Source organism: Phaseolus vulgaris, chromosome 7 (assembly GCF_051622355.1).
Source record: "Phaseolus vulgaris cultivar YP4 chromosome 7, ASM5162235v1, whole genome shotgun sequence".
Taxonomy (NCBI): domain Eukaryota; kingdom Viridiplantae; phylum Streptophyta; class Magnoliopsida; order Fabales; family Fabaceae; genus Phaseolus; species Phaseolus vulgaris.
The window spans coordinates 46,028,551-46,053,705 of NC_143504.1; the positions used below are offsets into that span (position 1 = coordinate 46,028,551).

Below are 25,155 nucleotides of genomic sequence, written 5' to 3' on the forward strand. Positions count from 1 at the left end.
ATGGTTCCTTTTTATTAATATTTTTTTATACATTTCGCATGTTTTATACATTGGTTCCTTTTTATCAACAAAATTTTAAGAAAATTTTCTTTGAAGTAATATATTAGGTATTAATTAATTTAAGAACCATATATAATTAGTCATAAAAACTAACAAAAATAATATTAATTTCTAGTTCATTTTTATCGAAATAATGTTTACGAGTAAGTCCACTACAAAGTGTGTTGTTATTATCTAATATCATTTGAATTCTTTGAATCACATTTAAAAAATCCTCTTAAAAAAATCTCCCTTAGAACTTGATATAAAGAAATAAAGAGTCATTTAAAACAAAATATAAAATAATGAATTAATTCACATTTATTAAAAATTATAAGATTTTTTGGATTTCATAATTTATTTAATGAAATTCTATCTTAATTATATATATATTTTTTCAAATTTAACCAAAAATATGTATTAAAAAAGTGTATTGAGGAATGTATTATGTTTCACCAATTCTCGTTAATTTATAGTCTCAGTGAATCTAAAGTCTATGATAACTTTTCTTATAAGTACTTTTAAGAAAAAAAATTATTTATAAATTAATGTTAATTACTTATAAACTAACTTTATAATTTTTTATATTAGTTATTAAAAATATTATATTTAATTTTTGTATAAATTCATTTTATTTTAAGAAGTTTATATATTATTTATTTTTATTTATAGTCTAAAAATGTTAGTTAAAATACTTTAGTTTATTATTTAAAATTTTATTTTAAGTACTTTTGAGAAAAAAATATAAAAAATATGAAATAAGTAGGAATCACACAAAAATTAATAATTTATAAGAAAAAAAATTAAACCTTTTTTAATGTATTTCATACTAATAAAGATTTTCACCTTGTGCTTTTCTTTCGTTTTTTTCTTCCTATTATATTTTATCACTACCAAACAAAACATAATAATAAGTTGAGTGTACCTTAATGGGCCAATATGTCAAGTATGTGGCTTTTAGTGTTGATTAATCTCATGATGGGTGATTTGATTTTTTGAAAAAATATCATTATAATTAATAACAAGATAGGGTACCCTTTTCTCTCAGCATTAACTTCAGGTATTAATTAAAAGCCAAATCCAAGATGCAACCATGATTAAAATTGATGAAAAATATAGTTAATTATACTAATCTCAAAACTATAAAATTGCTTGTGCCATTACATCACATCCACATCCTCACACCACATGTCATCACTTTAGTTTGATTAGCTTTCGTCACAATTCCTCTCTCAATACACATCATTCCAAGAACAAAACCCTCTTTCTTTCAAAGTCTCTATTGAATTTCCCACAAAACTCAATTTTATATAATTCAATTTTATAAAAGAAACTTATAAATTATAGGTTTGTACTTATTTATATATTATAAAATTTTTAACACATTTTTTTTTACGTTGAGACAACTAACTTGTACGTGAGACTATATATTATGAGTGATCTTATAGCGGTTCAAACTTTATAAGTCTAACAAACTCTCTTTAGGATAAGCTCAAAATGATTCTAATACTCAACTTTATAAAATCGGCTTATAAAATGAGGTTTGCACCAACTTATATATTATGAGATGTTTTAATCTCATTTAACTCAACCTTATAAAACTGACTTATAAATTGAGGTTTACATTCACTTATGTACTATGAAATGTCTTAATCTTTATTTGAGTTTTTGAGGAAGTTGGTCAATTTTTGCCCCTTTTTACCAAAAAAAATTACTTTATAAACTTGAGAAAATCGTGTCAACGTGTTACAACTTTTGTGAAATCACTTGAAACTAAAATTGTGTAACATTAATATTATGAAAGTGTGTTATGTTATCACAACTTCTCTAACTTAAAAAAGCAATAATATTTTAAAGAGCAAAATTACTTCACTTTTGTCAAAAATCCTAAATAATTTAGGAGTATTTTCTATGTACTAATTATTAATATACAGATAAAATAAAATAAAATACATGTCATAACATTTTAATATTAGTGTGAACACTGTACTAATCAATATTGCTTACAGTTTCTAATAATTATTGCTTAGAGTTACGAAGTGCTTATTTTGAGGTATGAATTTCGGTTTTATGAGTAAAGTTCCTTGAAAATATCACAATCAATTTAATAGATTATAAAATCGCTTTACTTCTCATCTTAGGACAAGATTGATTCATTCTTAAAATGAATAACACTTAACATGTTTTTTATGCATTATACTAAACTTGAATGTAATAAATAATCTCACAACATTTACATTTTTTTATTTCATTATTTAATATTGTTTTATTTAAGATTATTTGTATATTAAATGGTTTAAGTCTTTATCTTGTATATTTTATTTTATTTTTATATCAAATATATTAAAAAAAATTGTATTTTCTTTTGTTTGTCTGTAACATTTTCCTCATAAAATGGGAATGCAATTAATGAAGGTCTAAATATGCAAATTTATATATATGATTGACATATTATAGATGATAAAGTGGGTCAAATTCAAAATGAGTCAATTTTTTAAACTCTATCAATCGATATTGACCATGTCTAATCCAGCGGAACGAGGCGAGTTATCTTGTCAACCACCCTATAACGAGGCATATAACTTTGGTGGATGAACCCGTCCCACCTCTCTTATAACGAACCAATAATGAGTGAGACAAAAATGGATTAGATTGTCCGTTATTTTAATTCACTTAATTTTGGTGTAACACATAAATTTTAAATATAGATTAGTCATTCTAAACTTAATAAAATTGGGAAGAAAAATAATTTAGTAAAAATTATATAATAGCTACATATTTTAATTCAACGCATATGTAAAGTAAAATCAAGTATTTGTAATGTAATATGAATATTATGATTTCCTGTAAGAAAAAGAAATTTATTTTAAAAAAATTGTAGAGTCTAATATAAATATCATATAGATGTTTATCTATCTTATATTAATATCCATATTAATGTAACGTGATTACTGAGATCTTACAGTAAGCTATTCTTAACTATATTTTCTATCACAAGATCTAAGGCTTTGTTTGAATTGAGGAGAGGATGTGTGAGGAAATGTGAGGTTGTTTGGATTGAGGATGATAGAGTGAATCTGTGAGAATGGTTTATTGTAAGTTTACAAAATTATCATTCTTATTAAAAAATATTTAAATAATGAATTATGATTTTTTTGTGTAAGTTTAAATTAATTAAATATTTTTAATATATAATATCCATAATTATTGACATTTTTAATAAAAAATTAAAAAATATAATATAAAATATTTTGATGTTAAATTGAAATAAATTTATTAAATATATGAAAATAATATTCATTTGTTACTTTATATAATTATATATATTGTTGATATTATTATTTTATTTTATTATTTTATTATTTATAAGTATATGTTGTTATTAATAGTATAATTAAATATTTTTAAAATTATAAATAATAAATAAATTTATATAATATTTAATTTTATATATTAAAATAAAATACATGTACAAGGGTATTTTGGTAAAATGTAACAATCCTACTAAATTTCCACAAATCTTTTCATTTTGTGAAGAATGAAAAAAACCATTCATCCTCTCCCCATCCTCTCTCCCACTCTCAAAATCATGGAAACAAACACAAAAAAACTCTCTCCTTCCAATTGGAAGCAAACACACCCCTAAAATCGAGAATATCGTTTGAGAAGAATCAAAGTTATAAATTGAAATAATAAAAGGATATGTTATGATTAGGTGAGGTAAAGTTAATGATAAAAAATAATTGTATTGTAAATAAATAATTATTATGAATGCTGATAAAAAAAAACTAATTATTATGAAATAGTAATGACGAAAGTGTTTCACGGGGATCCTTATATAAATTTTAAAATCTGAAATAGGTTATAACACAGTATAAGGTAGAAGTCAGCCATTAATGTCTGCCACTAATCTGAAACAGGTTGAATTGAAATTAATATTTATGAATGAATCTAAACAAAAATGGTTTTTTCACGTATAAATAAGCGAAAAAGCAAACCCAAAACTCAGACAACTTTTAAAATGTACTAGTATTATATGATATTATGAGTAAACCGTTTTAGATTAAGAAAGTTGTGGGGAGAAGAATAAAAAAAACTAAGAATGTAATATTATAGAAATAAATAAGTATGGGCCACATGTAACAACTCGTGTCCCACAAAACGCACTTGAGTGTGCGTGAACAATGCTTATGTTAAGTACATTTTTTAAACAATCCATTCCTCTTAAATTGTTAGATTAGTAAATGGCACTACTGTCTCACTCTGTATCTTTAAGCCACATTTTAAAAGATATTAACTTCTAAACAAAATGACTAATTATTGACTTTTTATTGATTCTTTAACAGGTTCATTGACTGTGTTTAAAACAAAAGTGAATTAATGTAAACCGTCAAAAATGGCTTTCGTCGTTTAGCTTCTTCTCATTATTCGGTGAAACTCCTTATCTTTGCACAAAGGCAAACAAACAACAACAGCAAGAACCCCAGCTCCACCCAAACACACCGCATACCCTTCAATAATCTTAAACATTATTAACTTTTTAAATTAATAAAGAAGAAGAAGAAGATATACCAATTCATTCACAAAAACAAAAGCAACAAAAATGAAGTTCTAAAGAAGGAAATCTTCTCTTATTATGCAGAACTGCTTCAATAGTAAGTTCTCTTCTTTTGCTTCTTCAGTGTCCATTAACAACACCTTCATATTTCTTTTTTTTTTTCATTTATTCTTTGCAAAAATTATAATTTTTTTTATCTTGAACTCAACAGAAGCAAAATGAATCACTGTGTTCCAGATTTCGAAATCCAAATGGAGGACGACGAAGAATTCCCAATTCCCGTTTCAAAGAAACCCTCCATGTAACTCTCTTCTCTTCACTCTTATCTTCAATTCCTTTAGTTTTTTTTTTTTTTTGTGTGCCTAGTAAGTGAATGCGAACAACAATTAAAACAGGCAAAACGACGAGATCATGGAACTGTTATGGCAAAACGGTCAGGTTGTGATGCACAGCCAAAACCATCGACCACTCAGAAAACCGCCGCATACGTTGCCTTCCGGCGGAGGCGACGGCGTCATTCCGGCCAGGGAGATTCGATCTTCTGAACACGAAAACTACGGTAACCAACACTTGTTCATGCAAGAAGACGAAATGGCTTCGTGGCTTCACTATCCAATCCACGAAGATCCTCCTCCCTTCGATCATCACGATTTCTGCGCCGACATGCTCAATCCGCCGACAAACGCAATAGCGAGCCAGAGCCACAACAGCGCCGCCATACAATCCTCCATTCGCACGACGGAGCTTCGGCATCCGGCTCCTCGGCCGCCGATTCCTCCGTCTCGGCTGCCGGTGCCTGCGGCAAAAAGGATGCAGAATTTCGCGCACTTCTCGAAGCAAGGCAATGCGTCGTCGAGTTCGAAGGCCGCGGCGGCGCAGCCGACGATGGTGGATTCGTGCGATACGCCGGTTGCGACGGCGGAGCTTGGTGAAACCGGCCGCGCGAGCGTGACTGCTGCCGATGCAGGTAAGGCGGCAGAGTCTGGAGGAAGGGAGGCGGCGACGTGCGATTTGACGGTGACGTCATCTCCTGGCGGTTCAAGCGGGAGCGCGGAACCGGTTCAGAAGGAAGTGGACCGGAAGAGGAAGGGGAGAGAAGCGGAGGAATCGGAGTTTCAGAGCGAGGTGAGTGAGTCAACTCGTTTGTTTTATTTCTTCTCGAACTCTCACACGTTCCATATGCGTTAGTCTTGGCTATCGTGCACCGGGGGAGTGACGTGGGTTTACGTGAGCACGCTCCCCTGCATTCTATTCAACGTTTATGTAATTACTATCATCAAACTTTCCGTGTGTGGACATGACTTTGGTGTCGTTTCTCTATCGAAACCCTTAAACGCGACGCGGTTACACACGGTGATGCCACGTGTATATTGGAAGATTCAAAACTTCATAACCGAGGAGCATGGTGGGTTTGGTGAACGGAGTGGCTCATGTACATACTTTTTACAAATTTACTGCATATTATATTCGTTTCACATTTTAAAACCCACCCAAAGGAAATATCTACTGGTAAGGTACGGACGGAGGTCAAAATACATAGGAATTAAGCTGTTACGATGCTGACTGAAGTAATGAGTTTGGTCAAAATCTCTTTTCTTGCATAACAGTTATGCCGGAAAGTATGGTAGAAAAACTAGACACGCGAAAAGCGTGTTAACATTAATTCATCTAGTGAGGGCATGGGAGGCATTTTCCACACTCTAAAAAGAAATCCTGTACGCTGATGTAACACGAGCAAAACGGGTAGAGATCACCAAACCAATGTTCAACACCCCTCTCACAAACTGTTTGATTATTTGAGTTGTAATAGGTATATATAAACTTAAGTAATGGAGATGCAGTTATAAGCTACGTTATGTACATATCAGGTGCTTAGTTAAACATTAACTTTTTGACATTGATGACGATACGATTGTAAACTAATACCCAGTCATGACTTGCATGTTACCTCCTTTTGTAAAACTATAAATCTTTGTATTTCAATTGGTCTTATCAAACAAGAATTGTCTTCTAATCTCTCTCAAGAGGAAACTCATGATTATGATTTTGCCGGAGTATATTCTGAGAGAAAGTGCCTATGACAAAAAGATGACTTGGACATGGTTGTGAAGTTTGATGGGGCAGGAAAATAGGTAGAAATCTTGAGTTTAAGTTGTGGTACTTTTCAATTTCGCATAAACAAGGGGGAATGGGACTTTGTACGAAGATTTACAAGTTGGTGGCTTCCCATGGAAGTAGACTACTGGACATTTACGTTGGAAGAGATGGGACGGATCAATAGTTCAACGGATAATGGCATATTTGTTGACTCTTTACATTTCGCCATCTGTATAAATTTATGGTGTATATTCTACTTCTATATTCTTATCTCCATTGGTTTCACTGCAAAAGGACGTCGATTTTGAATCTCCGGAAGCTAAAAAACATGGGCGTGGTTCTACATCTACTAAGAGATCCCGTGCTGCAGAAGTCCACAATCTCTCCGAGAGGGTATACTTACATAACTTCAACGAGTCCTTAAATTTTATTCTGTTTTCCTCATTTTCTGAAGTATCATATTGTATTTTCATGCAGAGGCGTCGAGATAGAATTAATGAGAAAATGAAAGCTTTGCAAGAACTTATACCTCGATGCAACAAGGTCCATAATTATTAAATATCCCAGTACTTCTTTTTCCTTTTTTAGCACTACAGTATTTTGGTTTTACTGCTTTCTAATAGCTCTTTCAAATTTTTATTCCCTTTCCTGAATTTGATAGTCTGACAAAGCTTCAATGCTGGATGAAGCAATTGAATATTTGAAGTCACTGCAATTACAAGTGCAGGTAAATCTTATGTATACAGTGAAATATTGAATGAGCAACCTAATTGGTGATGATTAATTTACCTGCATCCATAATTTATAAAATATCGTCAAGCTTAAAAAGGGGTTAAGGAGGAAAGGCAAGAAAAATTAGGATGGAAAAAGTAAGTAATAAATGTTGCATTCTTACTGAAAGGTTTTCTTAGAGAAAACTTCACATGTTTCAAGTGAAAGTGGCAGGGTGATATATAGAGCCAAAGAGGTTGTATTTGGAATTATTTTACTTAGATGAAGGATTTTAGTTTTATTAATTGAAGTGTACGCATGTTTTACAATTGTGTCTCTCTATTTATCACCCATATACTATATCTATTGGTTATATTGTATACTATTGATACCTATTAGCATTGCATGATAATAACCATCATTTATAACGAGAACTGAATGCAATTTATTTGTGCAGATGATGTCCATGGGATGCGGCATGGTACCCATGATGTTTCCTGGAATCCAGCAGTATATGCCGCCAATGGGAATGGGAATTGGCATGGGTATGGGCATGGAAATGGGAATGAACAGACCGGTAATGCCATTTCCCAATATGTTAACTAGTTCAACTTTGCCAGCAGCAACTGCAGCTGCGCATTTGGGACCGAGGTTCCCTATGCCTCCTTTCCATATGCCCCATGTTCCTGCCCCTGATTCATCCAGAATGAAAGCACCAAATCAGTCAGATAATAATATGCTTAACGCACTTGGTACACAAGGTCCAGATCAATCACATATCCCAAACTTCACTGATCCTTATCAACAATACGTCGGCCTCCAACAGGTGCAGTTACAATTGATGCAGGTAAAGTTGTCCTTAATGCTATGTCTATTTTCTCGGTTCTTTTTCTTTCGACGGGGTGGGGGATTTAAGCTACCTGAGGGACATCATATTCCAGCCACCGTTACATATCATCTTCTTTAGTGCATCATTCTAATACAATGCATTAGGAAAACTCGGTTGGTTCCCAAGGCACCATCCCAAACAGGCCAAATTATGATCGTAATACCCTTCTTAGGGTGAGATAAGTACCTGCGAAAATCTGTTGGTTTCCGGTGCACATCAGAAACAGGCCAAATTACTTTTGTCCGCCTTGTCTGTTGGTGGTTGTTATGCTTTGGGTTTGTTTGTTTTCGTTTTCTAGAACTAGTATTGCTCTATATAAACACAGAGCTCATGGTTCTTTTCTCTGTAAGTTTTGCATGCATGCAATAAACCTGTTTTCCTTTCTTTTTGCACACTGTGGGTCCCACAGATTTTTCGTGTGAATACAACATAAGTTTGTATAGCGGAGCAACACGTATGCATCATACCATGCAATATGGTATCAGAGCGGGCACGTCCCGCTCTGCTTCTGCACATCAGCACAAAATCTCTGATAGTTAGACATTCTTGCTTCCTTTCTTTTCGTTCTTTTAGATTTTTCTTTTCTCCGTGTTGTGGTGCATACAATTTCTCTTTCCAGCATGGATCATACACAGAATCCTGTAAGCTCGTATTGCCTTCATCCAGGAGAAAATTCCGGTATGATACTTGTCAATCGTCTACTAATGGAGGTAATTACCACTCACGGAATCGTGCTATGAGACGAGCACTTCTTTCAAAAACAAGTTAAATTTTGTTGATGGCACATTAGTGGCGCCTAGCAGGGATGATTCTTTGTATGATTTTTGAGAGAGATACTATGGTAGTGTCTTGAATCACTCGTGCCATATCTGATCAGATCACACAAAGTGTGATATACATTGATAATGCAAAAGATTTTTGTGGGAAGAACTTAAAGAAAGGTTTTCTATAGAGGATCACTTTAGAATATCACTTTAGAGTATTAGATGCTTCAGGAGATACATTCTATGAAGCAAGGTGAAGAGAATGTTTCAGATTTTTTTGCTGATCTAAAGATATCATGGGAACAATGGAGGCCTTGAGACCTACACCCAATTGTGTTTGTGAAGTTCGATGTAGTTGCAATATGATAAAGAATGTTAACCATAAAGACTCAAAACATGTTATATGTTTTCTGAAAGGTTTAAACGAAACTTATAATATTATTAAGACGCAAACTTTGCTTATGGAGCCTTTGCCTTGAATCAATCATGTTTTCTCTCTTGTCTTTCAATAAGAAAGACAGTTGATGGGTGGTATGATTCTTGATAATAAAACTATTGTCAATTTTACACTCGGACTAGTTGGAGACAACATGGGAAGACTAATGCTAAGAATTACACCAATTGGAAAGCACAAGGAAGAGGACATAATCCTCATTTTGAGAAGAAGTGCAACTTGTCTATATCAAACTTGAGAGTTGATGTAGACTTATGGAGGTTCCGTAGACTCGTGGAGGCGGCTTGTAGATTCGTGGAGATTTCATAGACTAGTAAGAGTTTACTTTGTATAAAAAATATTTCAATCATACAATTAATCAAAGTATTTAAAACAAAATCCACTATATTAATAAAATAATTACATTTAGTAGTGAATGAGAATTATATAAGTTTAAAATACCTTAAATAAATTTATACAATACAAACATTATAAAACATTATGTAATTGGGTTCTATAGATAAATATTATATCCTGAAGCATTTTTACTTATTTTAATAAACGGGGATGCTCTTGGGTTATGCCTAGTTGAACTAACAAAAATTTTAAAAATATAATATTTTGAAATTGAAAAATTTTAATTGAAAAAAAACATCTAACATTCAATTAAAAAAAAACGCCTCTCCAATACTGTCCCAATATTCTCTCTTACATATGGCCAACCTTTTTAAATAAGACATTGCAACAAATTAAAAAAATCTCCAATATCCTCTTGGCTAAGAAAACATAAATCCAAACACACGCATCAAATGACCTCGACGAACAGAGCGACGCATCACCACGATCGCGGAACAAAGACTACGATAATCAAAATGAAGACCAAAAGAGGGAACACGACCACCATCACTAACATGATCGGAACAATGCACCACAATTGAAACAAAGACACACCACCACGAAGAACGCAAGCAAACCATAACGTTGGCAGTGTGAGTTTGTCTAATTTTGGGTTAAAAAACGGGTCATTTTGGGTTTAAAGAAAAACCCTCTTAACTCGTCAACTCGGTTGCAGAATTGCGAGTTCAATCATGTTCATCGAGTTCAGTGCGAGTTTACCAAGTTTACTCCAAAACCGAGTTTGCTTTCGAGTCAGCTCACCCAGGGTAAGTAGGAACATAAACTCGAACGAATTGACAAGTTAACTCGCGAGTTTGATAACCATGAGTACAACTATTACAATAAGATGAATTACATAGCAAAGCAATGTTATTTGAAGCATGGGTTTCCACCATGGTATAAATAGAAAAATGAATAACATACGTCTAACAATTATATTTTTGGTGATTTTTCTGATAGCAGCAAAAACAAGGCAGAAGATATCTCTCAAATGAATCTACAAACAACAAAAAAATTATAATAATGTGCAATTGATTTAAGATCAAATACAACAAATCTAGATTATTGTGCAAGAACTAAGAAACGACTCTACACACTGAGCAAACAATCTCACAGTGGAATCAATTGTTGTTTCATTTGAGAAAGGTAAAAATCTTGACAAAAGTTGGATTCTTAATAGGGGGCTATAGATCATGTCACATATACTACTTTGCATTTTAACTATTTTCATAAAATTAAACCTATTTGTGTTCATCTACCAAACAAGTCTCAGGCTATTGCAAAGTATTTTGGAATTGTGCATTTTACAGAGCATCTCTACATATGTGATGTTCTTTACATACTTGAATTTACTTTTAACTTGATTTTTATGCATCAGATGATTCATACCCTAAATTACACTAACTTTCTTGCATGAGATATGTCATATTCAGGATATCACTTCTTAGAGGATGATTGGAAAAGTTGAATTGTATAATGGGCTCTATTACTTGCAAGAAAAGAAACATATATCTCTTATTAATACTTTTAATTATGAAGAAAATGTTTCTCATAGTTTAGATTCTCTTGGACATCCTTTGGATAAAGTTTTAGATCATATTAGAAAGATGTTTTCTAATATACATTTCAACAAAAACATTCTTTGTGAACCCTGTCATCTGGCCAAGCAGCGTAAACTCACGTTTGCTCAAAGTAGGAATGTTTCTACTCATTTTTTTTACCTTATTCATGTTGATATATGGGATCCCATTGGAATTTCTTCTATACAAGGGTATAAATACTTTCTTACTATAGTTGATGATTTCAGTAGATAGACTTGGATTTTCTTAATGTAAAACAAATTTGAAACTAAAACTGCTCTACAAAGTTTCATTAGCTTAATCCAAAAATCAGTTTGATAGAAAAATGAAAACTCTTAGATATAATGATAGACAATAGTTCATTTGGAATAATTTGTATAATAAATTGGGTATCATAATTGTGTTAAGACATTATAGCAAAATGTTATTGTGAAAAAAAAAACATCAGCATGTCATGAATGTTACAAGTAGTTTCCTATTTGAATCCAATCTTCCTACTTGTTTATGATCATATGCTTTGTCTCATTATGTGCATCTTATAAACAAACTCAGTGTTATCACTTTTCGATTATGGCGGCGCCATGGTAGAAAGCGGTGGCGATGCGATTTTCGCATGACGGTCGCTTTTGGCATCTCGGGATGCTAATGGAAAACGAAAATATCGAAAAAGGCGGAGAAAAACTCTGTAACAGCGACGGTGCACACTGTAACAACAACGGTGCACGAGGTGGAAAATGAAGAAGAAGGGACCATCAACGTATGAAGAAGATAGAACACCTAAACCTAATTTTGAAAAAACCCTAATGGCCCATTCCAATTTTTAACTAATAAAACCCTAAAATCCTAATTATTCAAATAAAATTTGAGGCTAATTCTCCCTGCACCAGATTAATTTTGATTTGGACCCATCATTTATTTTTAAACCCCAAATTACCTTTGTCATCTTTTCCGGATTTTTGCATCCAGGATGAAAAAAAAAACTTCTGGATTTTAGCATCCAAAAGACATTATTGTGATGCGAATTGTCATATCCGGAAGACACATCTCAGTTCTAGATTGTATATCTAGAACTGTCTTACTTGTATTGCGGATATAAATATCCGAAAAAATATGGGTAAAACAAACATTTTCTTTGTAATGTTGAGTGTAGGTCATAATTGGTCTGGTGCAGGGAGAATTAGCCAAAATTTGAATGTGTTGTAGGTGCATCGGCTATTAAACCTAATTAAGTTTGGGCCTTTGGCCCATTCCAACTTTTAACTAATAAAACCCTAAAACCCTAATTATTCAAATGAAATTTGAATGTGTTGTGGCTACATGAGCTGTCAAACCTAATTAAGAATTCAAAAGCTACTTAAAATTAGTTTTTTAGCCTATTTTTGGCCCATTTAAAACATTATATTTATTGCAATCCACAATACATTTTTTTTATCTTTGCCACAACACCTATAACTCGTTATTGTTTTTGTTATAACTTTATAAAGGATTTATGGGGTTTTCAATATGATCCCTTATCCGATATCATTCCATCTGCTACAATTAAAAGAACTCCCTATGAAATTGTTTATAAACAATTACCTGATCTTAGGAACTTGAAAGCTTTTGGATCTTTGTGTTTTGTTTCTACTCTTAAAAGGAATAGAACTAGGCTTGATCCTTGAGCTAGGAAATGTGTTTTTGTAGGATATAAAAGAGAAACAAAAGGATATATAGTTCTTAGACATAAAAAGTAAGAGATTTTAGTATCCAAAGATGTCACCTTTTATGAAAATATTTGTCCATATAGAACCAAGGCAAACATTCACACTAGCAATTTTCAAGAACATAATGTTTAACTCCTTTTTTTGAAATACCTCTTATGGAAAATATTGATTTGAACAAAATCAAAATGAACAAGTTAAAAGAAACATAGTTGAGAATGGCAGTACTAATAATCTAAGAAGATCTACTAAAAATCGTAAAACTCCTTATTTCCTTGAAGATTATCGTCATAATGTTTCTAATGTGATTGAAGGTTAGAATGTAAAATATCTTATATCTTCTGTTTTAAGCTATAACAGACTTTCAGAGAGCCATCTTAAATACAATCTTACTTTATCCACTAATCATAAACCTCAAATATACGAGCAAGCTGTTAAGATTCCTGAATGGTGTGAAGCTATGGAGATTCCTGAATGGTGTGAAGCTATGGAGAGGGAGATTAACACTTTTAAATGAAACAAGACATGGGTTACACTACAAGAAAATCATGAAATAGAAACCAATTTTAGAGACAAAAAATAATTAGTTGTTATAGTGACTAAATTATAGATCATTTTAGGAACTAAATAAATTTTTGGTTTCTAAATTAGTTTCTATTATTGTTAAATGGTTTCTAAATTGATATCTAATTAGCAACTAAGGTTTTTGCTACCAAATTTAGAATCTAAATAATTGGTAGTTAAAACCTTGGTAGCTAATTAAATACCAATTTAAAAACTATTTCACAATAATAAAAACTAATTTGGAAACCAATTTTTTTTTTTAGTTTCTAAAATGGTTTCTAATTTAGTTACTATTGCAACTAATTATTTTGGTTTCTAAAAATTGATTTTTATTTTGATGATTTTCTTGTAGTGTCATGACTAATCTACCTCAAGGTAAGAAAGTTATCGACTACAAGTGTGTCTATAAGGTAAAACACAAATCTAATGGTACTATCGAATTATACAAGGCACATCTTATGGTTAAAGCGTATAACCAACAAAAAGGAATCAATTACTTAAACACCTTCTCCCTAATAGCAAAGTTAAATACCGTTCGAACTCTTTTTGCCATCGTTGCTACTCAAAACTGGCATTTGACACAACTTGATGTAGATAACGCATTTTTTCATGGAGATTTAGAGGAAGATGTTTATATGATCATGCCTTCTGGAATGAATGATCGTAAAAACAACATGGTTTGCAAGCTTAAAAATCTCTATACGAATTGATACAGGCTAGGGAGAAGTAGTTTGCCAAGCTCTCTCCATCTTTACAAAGCATTGGTTTTACCCCCATCAAGTGGAGATCATTCTCTTTACTCAACGTAGTTCGTCCACCTTCATAGCGTTATTTGCTTGCATTGACGACAACATCCTTGCAGGTATTCGTTATGTGAAATTTAAAGATTATTTTATACCTTGATCAAACTTTCAAGGTAAAAGATTTAGGGAAAGTATGCACTAGACATTCTCAATCACACATGATTGCTGCCTGTTAAACCTTCCATAACACCTACCACTAAAGATATCAATTGCCTTTTTTTTGACAAAAATCTCTTTCTTTCACTACATAAATATCATTAAATAGTAACTAAATTTAAAAATTAAAAATAATTAATCACTATAAATTAGATATTTATAGACTAAAAATTATTAATATCATATAGTTTCTATTATTAATAAAATATTATAAAATAATTTCTAATTTAGTATTTAAATTAGTTACCAAAGTTTTAACTAGTATTTAGATTCTAGATTACTCTCTGAAAAACTAATAGAAACTAATTTAGAGATTAGTAACTAAAACTTCAGTAACTAATAATTATATACCAATTTAAAAATTATTTTATAATTTTTTATTAATAATAAAAACTAAATTAAATACTACTAAATTTTTAGTTTATAAAATAATAGTTAATATAGTTAATATAATAACTAATTATTTTAATCTTTAAAATTTTTTTCTATTTAAAATTTTGTCTTACCTCTTCCTAGGCTCCCACAATTCTTCATCATAAAGCTACATAGTGTATACCCAGATACATTAAACTTGCTCCTGCATAAGGTTTGTTCTTCTCCAAAGATGTTACACATCAACTCAAAAGGTTCAACAATTCAGATTGGGTTGCTTGTCAAGTTACACGATGATCAACTACATGTTACTATTTTTTTTTATTTTTTTTTTTGCTCATCTCTCATAAATTGAAAATCCAAAAAACAAACCAACATATCTTGATCCTCCTCTAAAGCAGTGTGAGATTCAATGGCTGACATACCTATTGAAGGATTTTAATCTACAAAACATCATATCCGCACAATGGTTTATTGTGACAGCCAATTTGCAAGACACATTGCATCCAATCCAAGCTTCCATGAATGCATAAAGCATATAGATATCATTTATCATGTGGTACGCCAGAAGTTTCAAAAGAATTTGCTCCATCTTCCCATATCTTCTCAGCACCAGTTTGCCAATATTTTTACTAAGTCCCTCGAACCAAAAAATTTCATGATACTGTTCACAAGCGTAGTGTCCTTGACATTCATGGCACAACTTGAGGGGGGCTGTTAGTGGTTGTTATGCTTTCTATTTGTTCGTTTTTGTTTTCTAGAACGCTCTATATAAACAAAGAGTTTATGGTTCTTTTCTCCATAAGTTTTGCATGCATGCAATAAGTCTATTTTTCTTTCTTTTGCACGTTGTGGGTGCCACAGTTTTTTCATGTGAATACAACACAAATTCTATTAGCGAATTATATGTATCTTACCATGGAAAATTGTCAAAAAAATGACTTTCTTTTTATATTTTTGTCATCGGGTCCCGATTTTGTTCTTAGTACCCTAACTGAAAGGTTGAAAAAATAAAAAGTCAATAGGATCGATAGTATACCTCTTTTCATTTGGTGCAATTTTTGCTTTTCTAATTGTGCTAAGAAATACAAACATTTATGATAACTTTTTGCATACGTTGAATCAGGCAATGAACCAGCAAAATGTGAGCAATGCTACTACCAGTAGGAATGAAGAGAATCCACAAAAACATCATCGGTCAGGTAAATTGTCATTCTAGTCTTCTAAATTTAATTTGTTCTTAATATATTTATGAAAGATACATGCTATTTTTTGAAATCCAATTGGACTGCTCTTGCCTTTAGATAAATTTGGTAGTTCGATTTTAAGTAAATACGAGCAAACCTTTTTTCGTACTTCATGTTGCTCACAACTGTTTGTTAATAAATCACCCTCTCTTCCTTTAAAATATATTTCAATTATATTTCTCTCTAATTTTAAAAATGCATATATTTCAATTATATTTCTCTCTAATTTTAAAAATGCACTCCCTTAATATATAGAAGTAAATATGAATTACACTATAAAAAAACTTTGTAACAATGATGAATAATTATGACTGTGTCCCAATGATATTCTCTCTTTTCCTTCAACTTTCATTGTCATTATTAATTTTAATACTTTAGTAAGAAAATTTCAAGTTCCTCTATTATTGACTCTAAGATTTACTCTATAAAATGGATTGTGGGTACTCCAAACTAGTTATTGGCCTTAAATAAAAATCAGGGAAAGAAAAGAACTTATTTAGGTTAAAATGGACTCTTTATAAATAGACACAAAGGAAACACATGTCCCTTTTTATGATCTTACTATATTTTGTTATCTAACTCTATATAATCTTGATGGACATTATAAACCAAGCAGTAATGTCTAAGGTCTCTTTTTTTCTTGATATTCAGACGAAACATGATTGGTTGATATTTACAATAGCGTTGACAATTCAATTGTGCTGCTCACTATTGGATCGCTGGTACGCGTAACTCTCACTTTAGGGGATTCTAAGTCTCTCAAAACAAGAATAAGTATCATTGACAACTTGTGCATATTGCAGGTTAAGCTTCATCGGTCCCTATACAAAAGCAGCCAAGTGGTGTATTAGGTGAGAGCTAACTTTTTAGCAGTTCTAACAAGCTAATCAAATGGCTAACATGTAAATTATTTTCACCCTCGCAGTATTTCTGTTTGCTTCCTTTTACTCTGCACTTTTTCCTCGACTTTAACGTTCATACTATTTTAGAAATTATCTGTTACGGGAAGTGTAGTTCTTTATACAGTATAAGTATACAATAAACGTAGAAGCTCTGTTTACTAATTGGATTGTATTCATATCCTGTTCTGCTCCCTATTTTTGTATTACCAGTTTTTTACTGCTATACATTTCATCAGCATATGGATGGTGATTATTTGTAATGAAAAACAAGTGAAAATACCCCCTCATTTTCACGACTCTTGGCACAAATCTTCATGGAGAAGCATGCATAAACCAAACAAGAATACAACACAATAATGAATACACGAGTAGTGTACACAGCAAATTCTAAAATTTATAACGTGAGCGAGCTATAATGTAAAATTAAAATAAATATTAGCAGAAAATATTACTCTTTTTCATATTAAAATTGATTATATATATAATAAAATTTAGTATTTGTTTTGTGATTATGATTTATTTGTATTGGTATTTATTTGAACCTGATAGACGTCCACTTTTTTTGCTGAAATAAAACGTGCACTCTATTTTAGTGCCTCTCGGAAGAAAAAGAAAAAAAATAGTGACAGTTATGACAAGAGTTATGATAAAAAGGATAGACATAAAAAAGAAAATTAGAAGATATGGAAGATTAAATGTTTAAAATTTTGGTTCAGTAGATAGCCACAGGACAATGATTTTAAAGCAAAAATAACTAAATTATTAAACGTACTTGGAACTGCATTACAACTTACACTGGTCTCTGAGATCCATTGACGTGAAAGTTTCACTGCGTATCTAATGTTTGAAGTTCAACGCACTTTTATTTCTCACACGTAGGCCAAGGGATACGTAGACGGTTCGGACGAACATGCCATTAGATTAGAGATTAGGTGATTATAAAAAAAGTATTCCAAAACTACTAATAATTAATATAAAATATTATTATTAAATTTTAAAAATAAATTTTTAAAAGTTGATAAATATAAATTATATACATATTGTATTTTAATATCAACATACAATAAACATTCGTAGATAAGGATATTATAATAATTAAAATATTAATCCGTTACCTTTAAATATCCAAGAATTTTATAATATATATTTTGTAGATTTTACTTAAAGATATACACGGATGCAGATTTTTTTTGGCATCCCTATATATTCCTTGGCTATAAGAGTAGTGCACTGTACTTAATGGAGAGAAAAAAATTAGAAAGCTCTTCACAAGAATTATAAAGAACAATTTTTTTTCGGAAAAACATAGTATATCTGAGACGGCACTAATGATATGTTCATTATAATTTCTGATTCATAGTCCATGTGTTGGGTTGCGCTGCAACTTCAGAAGAGATTGGTAAATCCATCTCAGCTCAATCAGCTAACTATTGATTACCAAAATTAACTAAAGCTTTGCTGTTTGAAGTTACAATTAAATCTGATTGTTGTGTTATAGTAATTGCATTTTGTAGTTCTTTTATCTTCATCTCCAATTATTAAATAACCAACTTGGTTCACGTATCATATGTATCAGTACAACCACCAATTAACCATGACTTCAAATCCAGTTAAATGAAACGTTAGGTGAGATCTCAAGGGAGCCAAAGGAAAATCAATACAATGCCTCAATGAAGATTCCAAAATTTGCATGTATTATAGACTGAATCACGGCGAAAAACTGTACAAATGAAAAAGAAATATTAACCAAAACCTGCAAAATTTCCACTTTAGTCTTGCTGCTCAGTGAGACTGCCCCTTACCTTAGGCTGAGCTTAAACCTTCTTTGTTCATCACTAGTTGGATAACGGAAGATAAGACATAAATCCTCCCCTTAAAAGGTAAGTAGAGTTCGAGCTTTCTTTTACAGAGTAAGAAAGGATCACAAATTCTCCTTTCAGCAACCAGTGCTTGCAGTTAGGGATTGATGGTTGATAAAATCTGGAAACCATGGAACAAAAGGATAAGCAAGGCTTCAGGTACTTAACCAATATGACTCAACCCTATGATTTAAAGGTTGTATAGAAGCAACATATAGCACTACCTTTTCAGTGAGCAAGCGAAATGCCTCCTCTGCCATAGCCTTATCAAGTTCCTAACAGTGAAACACAAAATTTAATGAAACTTAATGAACTTTCTCCATAACTTCACCTCGGTGAGTATAAAAACCAGTAATGGTGAATAAATCGTGGTGTATATGAGACGGGAAAAAAGAAAGTTCTTACGTCCTCTGCATTTGAGGAAGAATCAATACGACAAATTAGTTCTTGAAGGGCTTTATCATTCAAAGAATCACGAATCTCACTGGAAGAGGCTGCAGCAAAAATACAATCATACACATTATAAATATTTAACCAATATCAGGGTTCCACCACTGGAATTTTGGTATTTTAATCTTGCATGTTGGGCATTCTTATATACCTATGGCCTCCAGTTGGAATTTTTGCAACACCTCACTTGTTTCCTCAACAACTACATGTGATTCTGAAACAGCGGCTGATGAACAATAGGAAACATTAGTGTGCTTACAAAAAATGAAAATGACTTATTACATGGACACTGGTTTCCAAAAACAAGAAGTTTATTCCATGCTTAAACATTGTTGATTGATTTAGTTTGACGGCAAAGTGTAGTGCATTTCCAAGAATAACAAATTTCCAGGAAACTACAAGGAAGATATCTAAAACAGCAGATATCACACGCCACTTATGCTTCTGCCAAATGTAAAACTGAAATTTTTGCACAATACTTCAGCATATGAAAGGTGGTATAAGATTATCATGGAATCAGCGTCTTGCTAATTCCACCACAAGACAAGGCTTCCTAGCATGGACCTTGTGATGGGTTCAACCTTTCCCCTAACCCCACCTGTCCGATGAGCATTACATTACATCACAAGGATGTCCTCGACTTCAGCATACACAATCGATAAAGCATATAAGAAGAAAAAAATGAAAAGAGAATCCTCATCTTAAATGATGCAATGGAATAACATGAACGAACCTATCAATATAAAACTACAAATCCCAATATCCACTATGGGAGCGGGTGACAAGGAAAATCAATCATTATGTAGAGACTACCTCACCAAACTAGTTATGGAGGTGAATAAAACTTACTTGTTATGGTCTCTAATAAAGGTTGCGGCTTGACACATGGCAATTCTGCAATATTAAAGTATGTATGATCAATTCTATAATCGAGTAGCAAATTCGAATAAAAATCAGTGGTTATAGAGAGAATTACAAGTACCGCATGACAAGCTAACACTAAATAGGCCCCAATTTTGATTAATAAAAATCAATAGTAAAGAACCATGGAAGTCAGCATTTAGTACTAGAGCATCAAAGGAAGATAAAATAAGATATTTTCCATTCCATTGACTTGGGAACTTTTCCCGCATTACATCAAACATGAAACGTGCATGCAGACAACATGAGGAGCCCATAAATTAAAGGTCATACCTTTGTGTTTCTTGAAACAGCCCAGTGAACAACTGCAAGCAGAAGCAACAGCCCAACAATTTTCAATAGCAAATTAACAACAATAAGCTCGAAGGAAGAAAGTAAAAGTTGAGTTTTTGCTTACTAAGGTATGTAGCATGAAGGACACTTGTACTTGGACGGAGCTTCGTTGCAGACTTTACACTGTCGAGGACCCATTCTCAAGGGAAAACAAAGGGTCCCTGCAACAGAAAAAAGAAGCGTTTATTTATGCTTTATGTGTAACTGAAGCCCATAAAATAGAATGGATCATTTCAATGGAAAAGGCAAAGATTGATGTTATCACTCATTCATCACTATGAAAAAAGAGAAAGATAATCGGGTGGTGTATATAAAATAATTACACGGTTTTGGTTTGGGAAGAGCTTGGTTGCTGAGTTTCAGAGAACTCAAAGACGAAAGCGCTTCGATCAAAACACCTCCAAAACCCGATGCTTTGATTTAGCAGCTATTCCCTGTCACCAATTCCTTTATGTTGTCCACTGTATTCAATAGGATAGATTTCGAATGGAAAATAAACATTTGTTAAACGCGATACACTCCATAAATATTAATATTTTAAATTTTTTAATTTTAAAAATTATTTTAATATTTTGTATTTTGTCTATATTTTCATTAAGAACATTTTCTTATTTTTTTAAAATTTATTTATTATAAATATTAATATTTTGTTATGAATATAAAATTAAGTAAAATATCATGATCACCATTTCGAAATTCGAATATATAACTGATTTAGCTTTTAAGAATTACCTTTTTTATATTTTTTTTTATACAGTCATGATATTTTGAGACGGTATACAGTGAAAACACATTCAAAAAAACTTTTTTCTTTTTAAATATTAAAAAAACTTTTGCTTGATACCACAAATAGTAACTAAGATACACTTCATACCTCTTTATAATAATATAATAATATTTTAAATTAAAAAAAAGTTAAAATATTAATTTATTTCTAATATAAGGTGTATGTTTTTACTGTTTATGTTTATGGTATTAATATATCACCATCTTTTATATTAATAGTTTTGGAAGTAATAAAATTATATAAATATTTTTTAAAGTATTCAATGTCCATCAATTTTGTTACGAGTATTACTTTTTCTTAATAGTATATAAAATAATGAAATTATATGTATAGGTGATTTCTAAAGTATTTAATATCTATCAATGTATTCCCAATATTAATATTGTTTATTTAAGCTTAATTTTGTTAATGGACATCGTTTTAATTAGTTAATCGATAATGGATGATGATTAAGCGAACACGGTTGGTGAAGCAATACATGAAATGTGTCCTTCATAAGGGCAAGATGACAAAATTTTGAAAATAAGAGGTAAAATTAGCATTATAAAACATTAATGTCAAAAATATGAAAAATAAATAAATAATTAAAATGTTCATTAAGATATGATTAGAATCTTCACTACTTTCTATTTGTGAAATCACTTGACTTATTTACCTAAGAAATATTTTAAATATAAATTAATCTAATTATTTTTAAAGATTTTATTACTACTTATGATGTTTTTCTTAAGCATTTTTTTAAAGAATAGGATTTTCGCCTCACATCTCAACAATGTCAGTTTTTGACAGATATATTGAGACAAAACAATCCTCGTGGTCCTCCTTCTCAAGCTCAGATAAATCAAGTTGACACCTTCTTTATAGATGCAACAAAACCAAATTAATCGTCTCCAATAGGTAAGTTTCTTCCTTCCACACCTAATATTACAAATTCTTGGATAATTGATTCTAGTGTCACTGATCGTGTATGCATTGCTCTTTATGCTTTCTTACATTACAAAAAAATTCAACCTTTTTAATTAATTTACCAACTAGTCAATTTGTTTCCGCAATTATTCTGGATTAGTTAAATTCTCTAACAAATTTTATCTTCTTGATGTGTTATATGTGCCTGAATTCCAATTAAATCTCATTTCTACTTCCAAATTATCTCTACAACTTATATGCGCTTTAACTTTAACTTCTACTCAATGTATCATACAGGACAATCTATCTCGAGAGAAGATTGATATAATTAAAGTCACTATTGCCTTGTATCTCCTTAATTCTTTTTCTGGTTTTTAACACACTATCCCACAAACATTTGATCCTTTTATTAACTGCAATATTAAGGTCATGCATGTTAAGCTTACTGCTCTTTCACTAACAACACCTGACACATCGCTCTTCTTCCCCCAGGAAAGAAGACTATTGGTTGCAAATGAGTATACAAGGTAAAACACAATTTTGATGGCACCATCAATATAAGGCACGGTTAGTTACCAAAGGATTCACCCAACTTGAAGGTTTAGACTTTCTAGATACTTTCTGATGTGAGTTGAATTTAGAATTGCACATTTTATGGTGACACTTGTTTATGATTTTTGGATTTTAGGAATTATGGTGTGAGACCTAGAGAAGATTCCCACTGGACACGAACTTAACCAAGTGGTTAAGTAAGTGTGAATGTTCACTTCTAGGCAGCCTAAGGGTTTTACCTAGGTCAATGTCGCCCCTTAGTCCTACATTCCTTCCCTAAATGGCTAGGCACAAACTAAAATGATAAATACACCCTCCTATTATGTTAAATAGACCCAACTTGAAATTAAAAATAAAGAAACTGGATGATGTTCAACTCCCATGGCTTGGGCTCTACTCCTTGTAATCCTCTGAGGAATAATGGACTCTGAAGCACTGGCTAGGGGTGGGTCCTGACCTAGCCCTGAATCCTAGGTCATGCTCATGGTCATCCTTCTAGAGGACTGGGCTTGGTCAATGGGTGCGCTATCTCTCAGGTCCGCATCACTTTCGCTTCAGTAGCGAAACTCACCACCTTAAGGCTTTTACTTGCTATTACAACATCACAAAATTGGATCTTGAAACAACTTGATGTAAACAATGCATTCTTTCATGGTGATCTTCTCGGGGAAGTTTATACGCATCCTCCTTCTGGCCTCTCTCTACCCTTTCTCCAACATGTATGCAAACTTCAACATTTACTTTATGGACTTCGCCAAACTAGTCGACAATGATATTCCTTATCTCTAACAAATACATCTTGTTTGCGGTTGATTATTCTCTTTTCCTCAAATACAATGGCACCAAACTACTTGTAATCCTTGTTTATGTTGATGACTTGGTACTCATGAGTGATGACAATGAGGAACCACTGCTATTACTGCTTCATTGGATCATCACTTCAAAATCAAAAACCTGGGAAACCTTACTTAATTCTTAGGACTTGAAGTGACTCGCAACAGTGCTAGTCTACACCTAAGTCAATGCAAATATAATCTTGATCTACTCCATGAAATTGGAATGCTAGACTCATCACCCATGCCCACTCTTATGACGCATTCCTCGCGACTCTCCTCCTCTGAAGGAACCAAACTCAATCCCAAAGACACTCCTGTTGAACCAAGTGGCGTTCAAGCTTTGAAGAATCCAAACCCTTTGAAGGATGTTGAAGGCTTGGTTGTGTTTGTTGTTGCTGAGCTGTCTTAGATAGGATCTGGGGTAATTTGAGTTTTGTAATCCACTCTTGATTGAATCCAAAGCATAAGCATTCTCAATCTTTTAAAAGAAAAGTGTTTTTCAAACTAAGTGAAAAACAACCGATTGTTTTGTCAAAACAACCGATTGTTTTGTCAAAACAACCGATTATTTTATACTTAGGTGTTTTGAAAAAAAATTGAAAACTGTTTTTCAAATGGTTGAGCTGTTAAAACCAAAACAACTGATTGATTCGAGGAAACAACCGATTGTTTGTTTTGGTACCATAACAAAAAAATGGTTTTTGTTTTGGCTGAGCTTTAAATTATTCTAACTGATTACACTCCAGTCTTTAATGCTTTGACCAATCTTTAAATGCAATGAATAAGTTTGTTAAGATTTGATAACAAACATCTTTGAATAATTCAGTAAAACAAATTTGAGAAATAACAATCTTTTTAGAACAACAAGATTCTAATTTTCAAAGAGTTGAGATTGCTTAGAGATTAAGATTGATCAAAGAGTGTGAGATAGGATTTTTGCTTGTATTGATTTTAGATTTACTTCTGTAACAAGTGTAATCCTTGTATCTGTTGAACAAGTATCTTCTGTGTGTTTGCTAAGAAGTGTTGTGTGTTCTTGAGGGGATCAAGATCAACATTCTTAGTGTTGGTGTGTTGGCCAAGAGAAGTGTGTGTCTTGAGGGGATCAATGTCACTTTCTTGGTTGTGTTGTAAGTAATCTAGGTTTGATTGCTTAGTGGATTTCCTCAGTGGTTTCTGAGAAGACTGGATGTAGCTCTGGGTTTAGAGTGAACCAGTATAAACATCTGTGTGCATTCTCTCTATCCTTAACTCTTTAAATTCAGTTTTGATATTTGTAAATTGGTATAAACAACCGATT

At 32.0% G+C, this 25,155-nt stretch overlaps 2 protein-coding genes across 6 annotated transcripts; one reads left to right on the top strand and one right to left on the bottom strand.

Moving 5' to 3' along the window:
- Positions 1-4,405: 4,405 nt before the first annotated feature.
- LOC137828986 (transcription factor PIF1) lies at positions 4,406-17,373 on the top strand. 5 transcript variants are annotated; one of them, XR_016523241.1, is made up of 10 exons: positions 4,406-4,694; positions 4,809-4,898; positions 4,993-5,722; positions 6,989-7,087; positions 7,172-7,237; positions 7,356-7,421; positions 7,863-8,252; positions 16,189-16,264; positions 16,961-17,031; positions 17,113-17,373. XR_016523241.1 is itself a non-coding variant. In XM_068635784.2 (8 exons), the coding sequence occupies exons 2-8, from the start codon at positions 4,816-4,818 to the stop codon at positions 8,976-8,978; spliced, it is 1,452 nt and encodes a 483-aa protein (XP_068491885.1). In that variant the 5' UTR covers positions 4,406-4,694; positions 4,809-4,815; the 3' UTR covers positions 8,979-9,502. The 5 variants fall into 5 exon arrangements, 3 of the variants coding, with proteins under 3 accessions (XP_068491885.1, XP_068491887.1, XP_090161015.1); XR_016523242.1 differs by having other exon boundaries at positions 4,487-4,694; positions 4,835-4,898; XM_068635784.2 differs by lacking the exons at positions 16,189-16,264; positions 16,961-17,031; positions 17,113-17,373 and adding an exon at positions 8,961-9,502.
- A 1,509-nt stretch (positions 17,374-18,882) lies between these two features.
- Positions 18,883-21,280, bottom strand: LOC137828987 (HIT-type Zinc finger family protein). Its single transcript, XM_090305247.1, has 8 exons — positions 21,098-21,280; positions 20,839-20,935; positions 20,715-20,746; positions 20,370-20,414; positions 19,672-19,746; positions 19,476-19,564; positions 19,295-19,345; positions 18,883-19,191 (listed from the first exon to the last, which is right to left on the bottom strand). Exons 2-8 carry the CDS (start codon positions 20,910-20,912, stop codon positions 19,168-19,170), a joined length of 390 nt encoding a protein of 129 aa, XP_090161373.1. The 5' UTR covers positions 20,913-20,935; positions 21,098-21,280; the 3' UTR covers positions 18,883-19,167.
- Positions 21,281-25,155: the final 3,875 nt, after the last annotated feature.

Excerpts from the sequence above, each read along its gene's own strand:
- LOC137828986 (XM_090304889.1), top strand. The coding sequence starts at position 4,816 with ATGAATCACTGTGTTCCAGATTTCGAAATCCAAATGGAGGACGACGAA. Across the intron at positions 7,238-7,355 it reads TTATACCTCGATGCAACAAG|TCTGACAAAGCTTCAATGCT; the intron begins GTCCATAATTAT and ends TGAATTTGATAG. Across the intron at positions 7,422-7,862 it reads CACTGCAATTACAAGTGCAG|ATGATGTCCATGGGATGCGG; the intron begins GTAAATCTTATG and ends TTATTTGTGCAG.
- LOC137828987 (XM_090305247.1), bottom strand. The coding sequence starts at position 20,912 with ATGGGTCCTCGACAGTGTAAAGTCTGCAACGAAGCTCCGTCCAAGTAC. Across the intron at positions 19,565-19,671 it reads ATTCCAACTGGAGGCCATAG|CCTCTTCCAGTGAGATTCGT; the intron begins GTATATAAGAAT and ends TTTTTGCTGCAG. Across the intron at positions 19,192-19,294 it reads TTCGCTTGCTCACTGAAAAG|ATTTTATCAACCATCAATCC; the intron begins GTAGTGCTATAT and ends CATGGTTTCCAG.